The 16,515-nt window shown below is 40.3% G+C and overlaps 2 protein-coding genes across 2 annotated transcripts in view; both read left to right on the top strand.

Annotated features, from left to right (window-relative positions):
• The window catches only part of NCKAP1 (NCK-associated protein 1), a 49,533-nt gene extending 44,495 nt beyond the window's left edge, over positions 1 to 5,038 (top strand). Inside the window, exons 29-31 of the mRNA XM_014959638.1 lie at positions 423 to 532; positions 3,175 to 3,264; positions 3,869 to 5,038. Coding sequence (XP_014815124.1) covers positions 423 to 532; positions 3,175 to 3,264; positions 3,869 to 3,985 — 317 coding nt within the window. The 3' untranslated portion in view covers positions 3,986 to 5,038. The remainder of the gene's footprint in view (positions 1 to 422; positions 533 to 3,174; positions 3,265 to 3,868) is intronic.
• A 10,043-nt stretch (positions 5,039 to 15,081) lies between these two features.
• Positions 15,082 to 16,515, top strand: part of FRZB (frizzled-related protein) — a 22,750-nt gene continuing 21,316 nt past the window's right edge. Inside the window, exon 1 of the mRNA XM_014959610.1 lies at positions 15,082 to 15,116. Coding sequence (XP_014815096.1) covers positions 15,082 to 15,116 — 35 coding nt within the window. The remainder of the gene's footprint in view (positions 15,117 to 16,515) is intronic.

Here is a 16,515-nt window from a genome sequence, read left to right on the forward strand (position 1 = left end):
CTGTAGATCTCCTGGGTGAATGCTGTCTGGGCATGATGACTTGTTCATTTACATGGAGGGGAGAAAACTAGCCAATTAGCTTGAAAAAATCCTGCTTGCACGTATCTTTTTAACCTAGCCAAGCGGTAATACTCTCAAGTTTAGTAGAAGCCAAATAATCTCCCAATGTATTATTTTTTCCTTATTTCTAAAAGCCACAGGGATCTTTTGTCGAGTTGTTGTGCCCATTACAGCATTCAGAAGGGATCTGGTGGCTTTCCTGATACCAAGTTCAAACTACAAGTACTTTGCCCCTGTTGTGTAAGATGCTAAATATTGATCTTCAATTGTCTCGAGTCTGTTTACTCTTTGGTGATATTTTCCAAAGAATGCTGTCGTTTTCAGACATAATGCTGAGGTAATTTGTATATGGTTTTGTTTAGGGCATTGCAACAACATCCATTGCTTGGCAAAAGCTATCAACCAGATTGCTGCGGCTTTGTTTACCATCCACAAGGGAAGCATTGAAGACCGTCTGAAAGAATTTCTGGCTGTATGTATAACTTTATTTCTAGAGCTAGCTCTTCTAAAAAGAGAGGAACTCTCACCTTCTAATGCCCCTCAGTCTGTTTTTATCCATAGTCTAGCTTGCACAGCGCTGTCATTAAATTATCAATGTGTTTGTCATTGCAAGTGTTACCTTTACAGCAGCAATCAGCCATGAGTAATCTTGGTCACAAGGGTGTACGACAAAGATTTAGATTAATATGGATGAGTATTGATTGACCAACGTTTATTCCAATAGCAGTTCATAATGCTTGTAATGTTACTTATTTTCCTGTAGTTATAGGCTGCAGAGAAACTAAATAGAATACAGTGTTGACTTTGATTAGGAGATAATCAGATATGGGTAAGTTAATTTTCAATGTCTAGCAATAGGTTAAAATTTGTATCTTAACAAAAAAATATCTATTGACTTCAGGAAGTATTTTCAAATTTAGGTGGAAAATGTAATATTAATTTGGGATACAGTACAATTATTTCATATAAATCTGGTTTTGGTGGATGAGAGAGAAGAGCATATTGTTAATACAAGTCTCTATGTAGATTAAATTTATTAGTAGTCCTTTAGCAATAGTCAACTGTGGGTGATATTGGAAAGCAACAGTAGAAAATCAGTACAAGTGGCATAATTATTTTTTTTCAGAATAATTTTTAGTATTTTAGCACATTACATTGTGTAAGAGATACACGTGCCTGGAAAAAAAAATATGCAATGCATATAAAATCCAGGTTCTGTCTAGCAGACTTTTTCCCATTAGATATTGGACTCTTTAGTTTATTTTACTTTCTCAAGGTAACTCCAGAGTGCCTTTTGAGTTGTGCTTTTTGACATGTCTGCCCTTCTTAAACAGTAACTGTCTGATAATGGTATGTTAGAGGGATATTTGCGGAGAGAAATTTTTATGCTTTAGAGCAGGCTGAAGATCAAAGCTTCTGAAATCCTCAGTGATGGTTAGAAAAAAAAAATCAAAAGCCCTTAGGTGGTGGTGATGCATTTTAAATAAATTTTGGTGTGCTGCCCGAGCAGAAATAGAATTTTCAAAGTGACTCTTAATTAGCCAATACTTGAAGGGAAATTAAAGGCTAAAACAGCAGCTTTACTTTAATTTTTAGAAATTACTGCTGATTTTGAGTGATTCTTGATTTTTGCTGTTTGGCCTTGAAATAAGAAAAAATTTATCTCTCTCCCTTATTTTAGATGCCTTACACACTTATGAGGGTGGGATAATGGTAACTTTCTGTAACTAGAAGTCCAGAAAAACTTTTTTTTTTTCCTTAAAAGGATCTTTAATTTCTGGAAGTTCATTGCATTTTGTAAAACAGAAAAAAAAAAAGCTTTTGGCCGTTGACCTTGTCTAATGCAACTGCTGGCTGTAAAAGATGAAAGAAAAATGGTTGTGTCAAGTTGCATACGTTTGACAAGTGAAGGAAACCAGTATGGTTTCATGTGATAAAAACACTTTTGGTATGAGGCTTGCGTTTTTTTCAGTGTTTACGAACTGGTTTCAGACCACTGCTTTTATTGCACAGACCATGACTTGACGGTTCAGATATTTTGGTAATCTCTCTTTTCTAACACCTTTTATATATCACTTACCCTTAGTCTGAAAGAAAAACATTTCTCTTAAGAAGAAAATGTAGTGCTGAGGATGATCTGCTTTCCTGTCAAAGTTAATTAAATACAGAAAAAAAACTTCCTGGGATATTTAATACTGATGAGTATATGCTAAGATTATTTTTGAAGTATGTGCATTCATTTTATATTTCAAATTTATTAATGGCAGAATTTGTTCAAGAAGAATCTTCATTTAGATTTTAAAGTTAATGTTTTAAGTTAAAAGGCATTTCTGGAAAATGTGGTTTAGGCCCATTGCCATGGCTTTGTGTGAGGGCATAAATGATGATTGTACACGTGAAAGTTGAACAGAGATTTTTTTTTTTTCAAATTTCTCTAAGACATGAAAACATGGGCCACCAATGCATCTGCAAATTAACTATTTTACTGTATTCTGTCATCCTGAGCTTGTAAATATCGAAGTAGGTGTTAATGAGTTTCTAGGATGTCTTTTAAAACTAGTATTGTAGGGTTGCTCATGGTCTGTATTATTTGTTTACATTTGGGATGACATTTCTTCAATTAAAAATATAGTTTAGGAAGTAAAGCTTAATTTGTCCTTCTATTGCAAAATAGATATAACTTCAAACAATAAAAACTCCAATCACCTTAAATGTTACCAAATGGCAACAAGTTTATATGTGTTTTGGGAAGGACAGGGGAAGTGAGATCTTGATCCCGTGGAAGTTCTGTCATTAATTTTGGTAGACTTTATGATGGTGAACAAATGATAACAACCAGAAGTTCTTTGCAATAAATTAGTTCAATTTTTGTACTAAAATAGCACTTATTGATTATTGAACACTGTTAGAAATAAACAAAAATGGCTCAGTGAGACTAAAGGCCAGTGATAGTTCATGTGTTCAGGATTATTTACGTTCTTTTGTAGCTACTAGTGTCTGGCTAAGGTACTGATTTCTTCAGAAAGATTTTTGTGTGAACAGCAAAATAGCAGAAGTTAATCGATGCAATTTTTTTTATTATTTATTGCTTTGAAATGCTCATTTTTTATGTAGCTTGCATCGTCTAGTCTACTGAAGATTGGCCAGGAGACGGACAAAACTACTACAAGGAACAGAGAATCTGTTTACCTACTACTAGACATGGTAAGCTTCATCTGGTTTATGTGTTACTGACTTAAGGAATGGGCTTCACATTGTGTCATTGAACAAGGGTGTTTTGGGTGTCATCTTGTCATCAACCAGTGGAAATAATTTCTATGTCGTTATCCTTGGCATTCTAATGTTGGAAATTAATTTTTTTCATTCTCCCAGCACACAGACATTTTTACAATCTTCCTTTGTTGTCTTGGAACACTGTTATCATGCTGTTCAGATAATTTTCATTGATCATACAGCACATACAATAGTAAAATGAAATTTCACCTTTAAAGAAGCACTGTTCAGAGTGTGTGTGTGGAAAATCCTCTCTGCTCAGAGGTTTTCCTTTCAGAATTCTGTCTCTCTTAGAAGTGGCAGGAGTCCTATACGACGACATATATAGGAAAGCTGAATTACTTTCTTTTAGAAGCGATGAGTTCATAGCAATGCGTGTCTTCCCAACGTTTAAACTTTGTATTATTTCACTTTGCTGTGAGGTATGTGAGTGGTGTCGCGGTGCTGCAGACCAGAAGTATCTCCACGAAATAAATTAGCAGCAGCAGGCAGCAGAAGGTGCTCTGCAAAACCGTGTGTTTCTGGTGTTTTTCAGATTGTGCAGGAGTCTCCGTTCCTGACGATGGATCTCTTGGAGTCTTGTTTCCCTTACGTCTTGCTGAGAAATGCATACCATGCTGTCTACAAACAAAGTGTCACATCCTCTGCCTAAGTATCTACTTACTGGAGATAAGACATAGCACGCATCTATGTGGCCTCAGTTTTATCTGTAAACTGTGGAGCTATTTTACTTTATGGCCTGATGAACAGTTTTGTGGATTATAAACTTTTTCCATAAAGTTGTATTTCTGATCAGTGGTTTCTTAATATGGTTGTACTACAATATAAGCTTGGTTTATTTTAGGTTGCACATTCATGGAAAATCTTTTTTCTCATTTCTTCCTTCTTTTTTTATTTTATTTTAGAGCATCAGTTATGTTTAAAAAAATACTACTTCTGCTATATGTTTTTTGATATTGATCATGCAAAACAAAAATTGCTTGTTTATTTCCCAAAAGAAAAATGTATCTAGTGATTATTTTAGATAGTGTAGCTTTCATCTGTGTGTAAATTATTTCATATAGGGAGAGTTATAATCTTGTACCTATTGTTCTTATTGAAAACAAATATTGGATGTGCATTTCTGTGAAGTAATTACAGCATTTCTAGTTTTATTTTGAAGCATTCACCAATCTACGTACTATGACACTATCTAACATTAAAAATGTTATAGGACTGCTTATCCTTCAGACAGCGATCCTCTCCCGATATTCTTAAACAACAGCAAGTGGTGTTGTTTGTATAAAGCATAGTGGAAATTTTTTTTAAACTAACTTCTGTGGTGCCCTGTTGGCATTAACACTACCATTGTACCCTGCTGTATAATAAACATTCTTACACATTTATCACATGTTGATAAAATGTTAGCCCTTAACCACTTTTTATATGTTTTAAATTTTTGAAATTCAAGTGTACCTTCCATAACATACAATAAACACTAGACTGTATTATCTGTAGGTGAATTATTTTTAATATAAATGTTATCCTAGTATTTTAAGCTTAAGCTGTGCTGTTGTGCATTGATTTACATCTCACAGTTCATTAAATATCAATCCTTAGAGCTTTTATGTGAAGACCTCTTTTAATCCTTCACCTTTTAGCTTCTGCAATAGTGAATCTTGTAAAAAGTTGGAAGAAGGAATTAAAAACAATGTAAAAAGTGTCAGTTTAGTGCCATTATCCTTTAAATCTTAATCTTACCTAATAAAGCGAGAAGAGCATTTATATAGTACGGGGCGATGCCAGTTGTACCCATAGAAATAAATGCATTGTTTAAGTATAAAACTTGAAATAATCATATAACAGGAGAGTGTTGCTAAAACCGTAACATCAGGCGTTACCGAGACAGATGTATAATAGGCCTTTTTTTATCAGTCGTGCAAATTGGCATGCAGGAGAGCATTGGCTCATTTAGCCTGAAAGCTGACCAGATGGTTGTGCTCTTTAATCCACAGCGTATAAAAGCTATGTGTTTCTCAACAGGCTCTGGACATTGTATAGAGCCCCTGTTCTTGATGCGACTTACGTGCATGCTGGTAACTTTTTCTATTATGAAAGAGCTGTTGTGTGCTCAGTTACAATAGCTTCCTCTGTCCAGAGGAAAAAAAAAAAATGCTGGAATAAAATTGTCCTAAGGAAGTAAGACAGTACATCTATATTTTTCCTAATTACTCATTTTATGTCATGACCATGGGACTGTTTCTAAATTGATAATTTAGTACCCTAATGAAGAAGTTTGTTCATAAAGAAGTTAGGTCGAATGTGAGACTTAAGAGTTCTGTTCTGTAATATTTATAATCTAACACGTTCAAATGTCTTGATTTTAATTAAGGTTTTGATTGTAATGCAGCCTTTTGTGGAAAAAATTCTGCCTATTTTCAAGACTTGACTCTTGAAAAACTCAAGTTTAAGAAATAACCTCTTCTGTGTCTTTAATCTTTTTAAGTACAAAGCAGTTGTGTGTTGTTGTTTACCCCGGATCCCTCTCCGCTCTCTGAGGTGTCACTGAGCTAGGACTAGAAAACAGGTAATCTCTGACAAACAGATAAGTGCTGTGTCACTGCCAGAAGCTACTTGTGACACAGTTGGGTTAGATTTAGTCGTGAAGCTTTTAGACTGAGTATCTTCCCTGGAACCCGTAGGTGATTTCGCTGTCTGGCACGCGAATGCCTGAGGTGATGCCTTTTTAACTGCCCTTCTGCAAGAACTTGAGGCAAGCTCAGAACCAAACCCAAGAACGGGGAAATTGGGGAAGAGTGATGTGGACTCATCCATGTATTGGTTGGGCTTTCAGGTGGTTTTGGAGGGTTTTTGGGTGGGGGCCACAGGAAGGTGTCCTCGCTTTATTCTTGCTTGCTCTATTTCTGTTATTTTTGGTTTCAGCTGAGCTACCACAAAGCTACTTAGGGTTCAGCCTGCTTGTGGAAGGCAGAGCACATCAAGCATAGTCCTCAAGGCAGCCTGTGTCCTTACCCTACACAAACCATAGTAAGCCTGTCAAACCAAGTTTGGGGAAGAAGGTAGAAAAGAAATTCTTTCTCTGGAGCCGGCAACGCCATGTCCACAACTTAGTAAGTTTAACTGTTGACATTGTATATTGAGTCATCTCAGGTGGCCTTTTGTGCGTTTCCAGAAGTGTTTGTAATTCCTGGAGCATGAAGCAACAGACGGCTGAGCTGGTCCCATATGGAGCCAGTTTGGATCAAATGTCTAATTCATGGGGGAGGACTCTGCCTCATGTGAGAGAGAGCATGGAAGAAAAATGTCCTGTTGCTGCCCAGAAAACTATTTTTATAATTTAAAAAGACGAGTCCATCAGGACAAAAGATTATCATTGAAAACAAGGGCTACTGTTAAACCTCTTTTGCTGTAGAAATTTGTTTTCTAGATAGGAAAAGGAATTGGTAACCAAACTTGGCACTTGGAGTAAACTAGTTTTGATGCACTGGACAAGGGCATTCTCCCCAGAAAATGTTGAAACGAGGCTGGTGATTTAAAGAAAGATAGGAGCCTTCTTCAGCAGGTCATCGTGGGCTTGTATGACTTCAGAGCTTATTCATTCCAAGAATTCTCAATTGTAAGTAAATACGCCTTGCCTCTAAACTGTAGTTTTGCCAAAAGTTTCCCTGGTCCTGGGAGTCAGCATTGTGATTCGTACTAAAAAATGAAATCTCAGTTACTTACCAGTAATATTATAAATTCCGTATGTTCAAGTGTGTCTGAACTAATCTTTTTGGTGGATCGCTCTGTCAAGCTGAACCAAACTCAAAACTTAGGTTTATAGGTATAGCCAATTATCTTATTAAATCAATGAAAGAGTTTTTTAGACATAGGCTTCAAACTGTGTTCATATTCAAATTTAAGTATCTTTTAACTCCATAATATGTTTTGGATACTGTAGAAGTAATCTATTGTAGTCGTATTCACTACTAAACTTGCCTGACAAGTTAAGGACTGAATGAACACAGGGAAACTGCTTTGATTTCAATCCTTGTGACTAGCCCTGAAACACCGACACGGCTGGCAGTGCAAAGCAAGGAAATTTTAATGACAGCTACACACATTTGATGTGGTTTCGTGGATGAGGACCACCACTTTCAGTGTAGCCAAATAACCAGTTTTCAAAAAAGCTAAAGTTCTGCCTATTTTTTTCTTTGAGTACAATGTTTGAATCATTTTTATGATAAAGGTACACCTTCCCCTGAAATGACAAAAGTTTTTTTACTTGAATTGACCATTCCTCCTCTACTTCTGCTATTTGTCATGTTATAAAGTCAGTAAATACTTGTACTAATGCATAACAAAATCAAAATGCCCCCCTGACCTGTGTCCAAAACCATATCTAATTTGCTATTAGTCATGCTGTTCCTAGTACTACTGGGTCAAAATGACCTGCTCACTGGATATAGTGTCAGTGTGTCTTACACAACTCAGGAATAGAAAATTTTGGTATTAAAATCAGAATGAAAAGCGTATGTTGAGCTTAGTGTAAAGCAAGGGGATTTGAATACTTTCTTTTGTAGACTTTCAGGGTACTGCCTTGTTGATGAGCATACTAATCTTAGACAGGGCCTTCTCACAAATAGAATCATAGAATAGTTCAGGTCAGAGGGGATCTTAAAGATCATCTTGTTCAACCCCCCTTCCGTGGGGCTTCTCAAAATCCCAATTACTGACAGAAGACCCAAGCAGCAAAAAGAGAGGTTGCGTATCAATATTGTAATTTTTCAGGTAGTTGATGGGGATGGGGGGTAAGGACACAACCTCTGGCATAATGTTGAGGTGCCTGCACCTCAGCTTCTACATCTGTGTGCTGTTAAGCCCTCAGTGAGCCAAGTGTGAAGGAGGAGAATGAAATTAAAGCCAGTGGTAACCACTGAGGACCATTTTAAAAGCAGCATATAGGCTGCTTGAATCGAGTGGGACAGGGCTGTGAGTGTGCAGGTCGTTTGCAGAAGAGTGGGGGCCGAGATGCAGAGCAGGTGAAGCCCCTGCTGCCTTCTCCATAAGGAAAGCCACCAGTAAAAAAGTCCTTTGGTGCTGGAAAATGTGTTTTTCTAAACTTGTATTCTAATGATTCCAGCGTGGTGACTGACAGCCCTGCCAACAGGGGACAGGCTCATCGGGTATTTAATTAGTCCTTAGTGGGCAGTTAAAATACGCAAGCTTTTCTAAGTTACAAAATGTTGATGGAGTTTATTCCTGCCCGGTTAAACCAGCAAATGTTTGTGCGCAGGCTTGGGAGCTGTACTGCTAAAAAAAGGATTTGTGTTTCCCATTTTAGTAAGCAAGGCTGTGGCTTTGGGGAGAGGAAGAAAGCAGCATTGTTGTATGAACAAGTCTATAAATGTAGGGGGGGAAAAAAGGACTAAAAAAACCTAGCCTGAGAAAAACTTGTTGGGAGGTTAGTTTTATGGATCTTGTGAAACAAATACACGGGGAGGGACTGTGAAATGGCCACACTTTAAACCTATAAATATTTTCTGGAAAAACACCACTTTTTCCCTTGGTATTAGCTGAGCTATGGAAGTCTGTTAAGTAGAGAAGTAAAGCAGCTTTAAAACATTTAGTTATCAACGCTGTTACCCCATTGTTTCAACTTTTTGGTGGTGGTTGTTAAAAAAGCATTTTTGATGTCATCAGGGAACTGGAGGACAATAAACATGTTAATAATTTCCTGGGCATGATTTTTATTTGGACACAACTGAAATGCGTGTGGGATTAAGAACTATGATCTGAAAGTCCCAAAGTTCCCAAAACATGCCCCAAATCACCTTTTTTGGGGGAGGGGGAAGGAAAGGGCTTGAGTATGACCTGGTGCATACTTGGAAGTGACTGTAAATCACTGGACGTACTGAATGCTGTGGTCTGATGCCAAGGACTAAAAGATCTGGTGAGCAAGAAGAGGGTTCTGCAGAAAAATGAGATTTTCAAAGAGACTGGGCTCTTACTTTAGGCTGGGCTGTGGATTATGTTACTGGGTAATGGCTTCACACTAAAATGGCTTTGTAGTATTTGTGCTTATAGACCACCTTGATTTCGTGAATCTTTCTGTACCTATTTTCTGCTCTATTTTGCTGTCTCTCTCAGATGTAAAAATTAATTGGCAAAACGCGAACACCCTCACGAAGTCATAGCAGCGGCTGTGACTGCCCAATTTTGAGGCTTTTCAGTAAATCAGAAACGGGACAGAAACGAGAAGAAACAGAGTTGTGAAGTTAGAAATAAGCATTGAGGAGCTCCTCCTCTGGGTCTGATGGACCCTGGGTGCAACGGAGACATGCACGTAGGGCAAGGGGGAATCTTAACCTGCAAGAGTTAAAAAACTTCTCTGCGCATGGGTTGTATTTCTTAAAATTGTTTTTACAGGATTAGATTTCATAGTTTTGGGTTTTCTAGAGCATCTGCTGTTTGTGTGGCTCGCAGGTGTGTTGGTAAAAGGCAGCGTTTCTTTTCCTAAGCTTGCTGAGGTCCCCATACAGAGAGAGCCCTTTGTGATCCCTTCAAGTAATTGCTAAAAACACGAGTAAAATACACACAAACTGCGTTGGCTTCTATTTATAGGTAATACTTGATCCTAGGGCACGTCAAAGCCCATCAGCTCCCACTGAAATCCGTGGTGAGCCTGAGTTTCAGCACCTGGCAATGTTAGGCTGTTGCTGTAAAACTCGACTGTTTGTGCAGAGCTTATTTTTAGGCAGGGGTGTGCTGGGGTACTTCATGCTGCTGGGCGCTGCTCATAAATCTGGGTAAGCAGGAGCAGAGGCAGACCCGGGCCCGTGCAACCAGAGAGGCTGTAAATCTGAAATAGTAAATTTATGGTTTAACAAAATTAAATTCTGAATGGTTATGGCCTTTAAGCTCGGCATCTCAAATTATTTCTGCAGGGGCCAGGCTAGAAATGCTGTGTAATGTATATGGTATTATAGAGCTTTGCAGGGTGGGTTTTTTTTGCTGTAAATGCTCCATCTGGAGGCAATTATAACTCAGGGTTCAGTGGATTCTGTTGTGTCTCTAGTTTGGCCCACAGTGGGAGGGAAGGATGTATTTTTCATTATCTGCATGGTCATCGTAATGGCATATAGCGATTTACTGCATGACAATAATGAACTCAATGCATATTTAAATTGAACAGCTGTACATAATGCTACCACAGAGGCTATCTTGCATTCATAAATACTTGAGCAATTGTTTAAAAAAAAAAAAATGAAATTGTCTGCCAGGAAGCGAAGCAGCCGAGCATCCTCCCCAGTGTCCCCTCCAGTGCAGCAGCAGGAGCTGCACCACCAGAGCAAGAACTGCCTTCGGGACACTAATTACATTTCAATCAGCACAGTGAAGTGAGTGTAGATCGTTGCACTTCCTCTTTGCACTGGAGAATTGCTGCATTTAACACAGACGGATGAGGAACAGTGGAATGAAATGAGGAAGGAGCTGCTTTGCTTTGAAATGCAGGTGAAGGCTTTCCCAGTCTTAAGCTCCAGTACTGTCCAACAGACTGTGCTTTGGGTGTGTGATCAGCTCAGCTCCCTTCTACTCTTTTCTTAATATTTTCCACAATGTCAATTGATTTTGCAAATATTTAGACAAACACGGTGGTCTTGCCGTGCTCGCAACACTGCTATCTCAAGGGGGATCTTTGTGGAACTGGGGACAAAGTTTATGTTCTCAGTGCCTCTGAAAAATAGGCTCTTCTCACATTTCTTAATTGTAAGTACCTGCTGCTCTTGCCTTATTTTCCTGTGCTTTTAGTGATAAACTTGCACAACTGTGACAACATCCAAGTATCTTCCTATGAATTCTTCAGTGAAAAGAGACAGCTGTATGTATGGTGATGCATCAGGGAAAGTGCTTTTGATTTTCTGCATTTTGAAATGTGAAAGCATCGTTCTGACTGCGATCTCAGGCTTTAGGCGATTTACTTAGAGAGAATTGCAATAGATGATATTTGGATTATTTTAAAGATTTGGGACAATAAGAACTCTCTGGCATTAATTCTGAATTTTGTGCAATGGTCATGAGTTTGAGCAGCTATACTTTATAGATAGAAAGCATTTGTTGCCACTGAATTTAAGGTTGCTCTCCCAAAGGAAAAGATGGAGGTTCCATCCTTTGCTTTACTCAAATGCGCACTTGATGCCTGCAAGACCAAGGGATGTGGAAAGTTGTGGACATCATAATTCCAGCCAAACAAGAAACCAGGACCATTTCTCTTTCCACTGGGGTCTCTTGTGCTTATTTGTGCAGCAAATAAATTCACCTTGCAAAGTGAGACTTCTGTAGGAGACGTATATGAGTGTGTGTCTATGTCGATAGACTGAAAGCCTACCATAGGAAATACTAAACAGAATTGCTGTGGGCATCACTTTTATCTTTGTGATGCATGTTAGTTGGCCTTTTGGCTTTTCAAAGATAAAGCGGCATATTTTTCTAGCCATACTCTTAATTTTACCAGTAACATGGGATGCAGAGCACTGGGCAAATAGGTTATTTTGCTGGGACTTGAAGAAGAGCAAGTATTAATATAAAAAATTTGGTTCTAGGAGACATGCAGACCCCAAGGGCACAGGACAGTTAATAATGAGCTGTCTAATAAAAACAGCCCCCAGAATCACAGGTCTGAAAGAGACTGCATTAAAAGAACCTTTTCTTCTTCCTTGCTACTTCCAAGTCATCCATGTAGAGACTTGAAAGATTATTAAAATAAGTTAATAGTCCCTTGTGTTTTGTCTACCTGAGGGAGCTGAAACAAGACCCCAGCTGGAACAGGAAATGTACAATAAATCCCATTTTTATGACTCTGTAAGTCAATGATTTTATGGTTTTAGTAACAGCCATGTAAGAAGTATTTTAGGGGTTTGGGTTTGGTTGTTTTTGGTTTGTGGTTTTGTGTTTGTTTTTTTTAAAGCAGTGTATATAAGCAAATGAAATTGCGTGTAATCCTGAGATGGCTACAGAGAGGCTCAGGAAAGCAAAAACCTGCTCCAAAGAAGTATTTTTATCTCAGCTGGTTTTCTTCCTGGGTACAGCCTGACTAGATATGGTCACGCTTGGACTTTTTTCAGCTGGAATGGGCAGGAGCAGGCCATCAAACATAGTACCTGGTTTATAAACAGCAGCCTACTGGGCACGTGGTCAGCCAGAACCGGTAAGACGATGGGAAGCCCACCAAGCATAGGATGAGCTTGTGTCTTCTGTTGTAGTTCTTCCAGCTTAAACTTAAAATACATACATTTCTGTATTTTAAGTCATGAAGTTTTGCTAATACACAGTTTGAGCAGCCGAGCTGGACATCAGAGCATCAGAAAGCCAGCCTCTGCTTCTTAAGTCTGTTGCTGTTTATCTAACTCCCTCAAGAGAAAAACAAGCAGAAGAGGGGAACAAAATATGCACTATGTAAGGAAAAGAACAACAAAGGAATAAATTGATGCCAGCCATCTGGAAGCAGTTCCTTACTCGGCTTCCTTCTGGGGAAGGGGGCAAGAACAAAGCCCTGGGTCCCTTGTGGTGTTCCCTGCAGCCCTCCTCGTGCTGCCACGTTTCTGTACCCAAATAAAGTCACTCGGCCGTCCCCAGAGCTGTGAGGGAGATCCTGCTGCTGAAATCCATCCAGCCACTGAGTTTTGGGTTGGTTTTTTTCTTTTAATGGGGTTATAGATGAGTAACTGAGGGCAGTTTGGGCTGTGTTGTGCATTGCTGTGGGTTACTGTCAGTTCTTGCAGGGTGTCATAACAACAATCAACTTTTTCTGTTAAGTTTTGTATGAGCTACTCCAGGGGCAAATCCTTAGGCCTCAGCCCCACCGAGGACTTGTTTACTCTAGGAAATGACTTTGTGTGATCCTATGGGCTGCAGGATTATTCTTTAAATGTCTAGGTCTCTACCAACCCCTCAAAGCCCACTGGGAAACTCGTTGGCAGGCAGTGCGGATCCCAGACTGCTGCCTGGGCAGGCTTTTATTAAGAAATTCCTGCTGGTCCTACACGACACTGAGCTGATGTAAGGAGAACACAATAATTTGACTAACCCCTTTCGGAGATGGACGAGGTCAGGTATCTGATCGTTGTCACAACCCACCCCCGAAGGTTTAGGGTTGCCCTTGTTGATGGCAAGAAAGAGATTTTGCTGTCTTCCTAAGTCTTTATGAAGGTGGCAGGAGCGAAGGGGATGGAATTCCCAACGGCGGTGTGGTGGCACCTGAAGTAAAAGATACTTTCTCTGCTGAACCTTTTTGACCTTCTCTGAGCCTTGGGTGAAAGATCCCTGCGTGGTTTGTGCAGCCACCTGGAAAACCTTCCCCCTCCCGGGGTGGTGTGGTGCAAGCACGGGGAGGGGTGAGCAAATCTCTTCCCCCCTCCCAGCACAGTTCTCCCTCTGCAGAATGGGGGGCTGGGGGCTGGTTTTGACCTCTCTTACATGGTATTTTAAGACTGGTGGCAAATTCTATAATACCGCAGCACGCACTGCGCTCGGCTCACGTATGGATTTCATATTCCTCATTTTAAGCATGTACACATAGAGTTTCAATTAGCAATTTCGGTGTTTTGCAGCAACTGCACGTGAAGAGAGAGCGAGCAGGCTCTTATTTTGCTCTTTTCCTCCAAACACTTCATTTTCCCTCCAGAAAATACATTTTCCCTTTATTTTTCCTTCTCAACCTCTCCAGGTGCCGGGCAAAGCCCTGTGACCACGCTTTTATAGCATGAAACCACAGCCCTTCTCTTTGCTGTCTCTTTTTCCTCCTTTACCAGCCTCCTCACCTATTTAAAAGAGGCATGGAGACTGGCCATGAGGGTGCTGCCTAACAGCAAACAACTCCACAGGTGTTGAGGTTTAGATATTTGGCTAAAGTAACATTTCGGGTCAATAGCCAGATTGCATTTGCCAGGTTTCAGGCAGAGGTGATATTTTTTGCCACCCGGTATAAGGTGATTTATGCTGGAAAGGCTAAGAGGTAATTAGCAGCCCTGTGGGGCTGGCAGCCCACCCACCCCCCAGTACAACAGCAGGAGGGGCTGTGGTGGGTGATGCTCTGCCAGCTAAAGGTGTAGGAGGTGCCTTCACACCCACACCAGGAGATGAAAAGCCAGATCTCACGGGGATGGATGTTAGTGCTCACGAGTCTGGGAGGGTGCCAGCCTCTGCTGCACTCAGAAAGCATTTGCAGTATTTTTACTATTTAAGAAAAAAAAAAAAAGCGCAAGGTCAGCTCATGTAGATCGTGACTTGGGGTAAAAAATTAAACTTATTTAATTGAGGGCCTTACCGAATGTTCACTATATCAATGTGGTTTGTTTGCAAAGCAAAGGAAATTTTCTTAAAGCTGTTCTGAGTAATTATAAGTTCTAAAACAGATTGGAGGTGATCTGAAAAATTATTCCCAGAAATAAAATACAGAGATTAGAAGACTTCACGTTGAAGGGGAGGACCACGAACCAGAGTTTATTCACATCCCTGCTTCCTTTGCATTGCTCTGGCCCTTCTTGCTCGACTGGGATAACCTGGGATGCGCTGCTCCCACGTCCATCACTGCTGTGTTTCTGCTCCCCTCTGGAGCCCCAAGTGTCTTCTTGGGAGCACAGGGAAACAATTCAGTCCTCGAACTCAGCACCTGCCTGTGATGAGCGAGGGGCCAAAAGCTTTGTGCAGAGATGCTGAAACATGCAGATGGTGCCTCCACCAGCCTTACTGCAGCTGGCTGCTTGCTCGATGGGTGCCTTCACTGGAGCCAATGACTTCTGCAGGTGAGTTACAGGGATCAAGCTCTGTCTGCAGGGATCAAGGTATAAAGTGATGAAAGTATAAAGGTATGCAAAACAGCCTTTCCGGGTGTAGGACCCTACATTTCTGAGTTCCTATCAGTGGCTGTTTTCACATCCCATGCACTTTTTTGGCAGGGTTTCTGAGGACTAGCTTCTGGCAGGTGTGTTTCTGCACGCGTTTGATTGAAGGGCAGAAACTGAAATAATGAGCCTGCTAATAACAGTAAAACTAAAACGAACGCACGATCAAGCAGTTGCTCGATACCTTTATAACTAGGAAGAATTTATTCAGTTAATAAATGTTGGTTTGTTTATATCAAGGGCTCTTTTTTTCGGGTCAAGCTGGGCTACCCTTCGCTGTGCATCAGTATGTGACCATTTCTTATTACCTTTCTGAAAAGAAAGACACCCCAGCTGAATCTGCCTCTTCTTCAAGCCTCTCAACATTATTACAGAATCTACAAATGGTCACCCATCACAACTTCAGGGTGACTTCTAAGTCATTAATGTAACGAAACGTTAACATAACCAAAGATGTTTTCTTTCTCCCCACAACCCTTGCACCCCTGCAAGTAGCACGGGTGAAAATAGGCATTTCCCAAATAATGTGTGAACGTATCTCCGAGCGCTTGGTCCCAAATTAATGCATTTGTGTGTATGTTCACAGCGATGGTTTTAATTCCTTCCCGAAGAAAAAGTTTGCCTTCTCGGGAGGGCAGAAAGAATTTCTTTCTGGGTTTTTTGTTGGATTTTTTGTTGGTGGTGGTTTGGGTGGTTTTTGGGGGTTGGTTGTTTTGTGTTGGTTTGGGTGGGTTTTGGGGGTTGTTTTGTGTTGGTTTGGGTGGGTTTTTGGGGTTGTTTTGTGTTGGATGGTGTGTTGGGTGGTGTTTTGGGGTTCTGTGTTGGGTGGTGTGTTGGGTGGTGTTTTGGGGTTCTGTGTTGGGTGGTGTGTTGGGTGGTTTTTTGGGGTTGTTTTGTGTTGTTTTGGGTGGTTTTTTGGGGCTGTTTTGTGTTGGGTGGTTTTTTGGGGCTGTGTTGTTTTGGGTGGGGGTTTGGGGTTGTTTTGGGTGGTGTGTTGGGGTTGTTCTGTGCTGGGTGGTGTGTTGGGTGTTTTTTTGGGGTTGTTTTGTGTTGGTTTGGGTGGTTTTTTGGGGTTGTTTTGTGTTGGGTGGGTTTTTGGGGTTGTGTTGTTTTGGGGTTGTTTTGGGGGGTTGTTTTGGGTGGTTTTTTGGGGGTTGTTTTGGGTGGTTTTTTGGGGTTGTTTTGGGAGTTGTTTTGCTTTGTTTTGCGTAGTTTTTTTGTTTTTTACACTAGAAAAAAGTAAACCTCCCCCTCCACCACCTCCTCCTCCCCGGGCTGCCCCCCGCCGGGGGCTCTCCTT

Source organism: Calidris pugnax, unplaced genomic scaffold, assembly GCF_001431845.1.
Source record: "Calidris pugnax isolate Ruff unplaced genomic scaffold, ASM143184v1 scaffold448, whole genome shotgun sequence".
Taxonomy (NCBI): domain Eukaryota; kingdom Metazoa; phylum Chordata; class Aves; order Charadriiformes; family Scolopacidae; genus Calidris; species Calidris pugnax.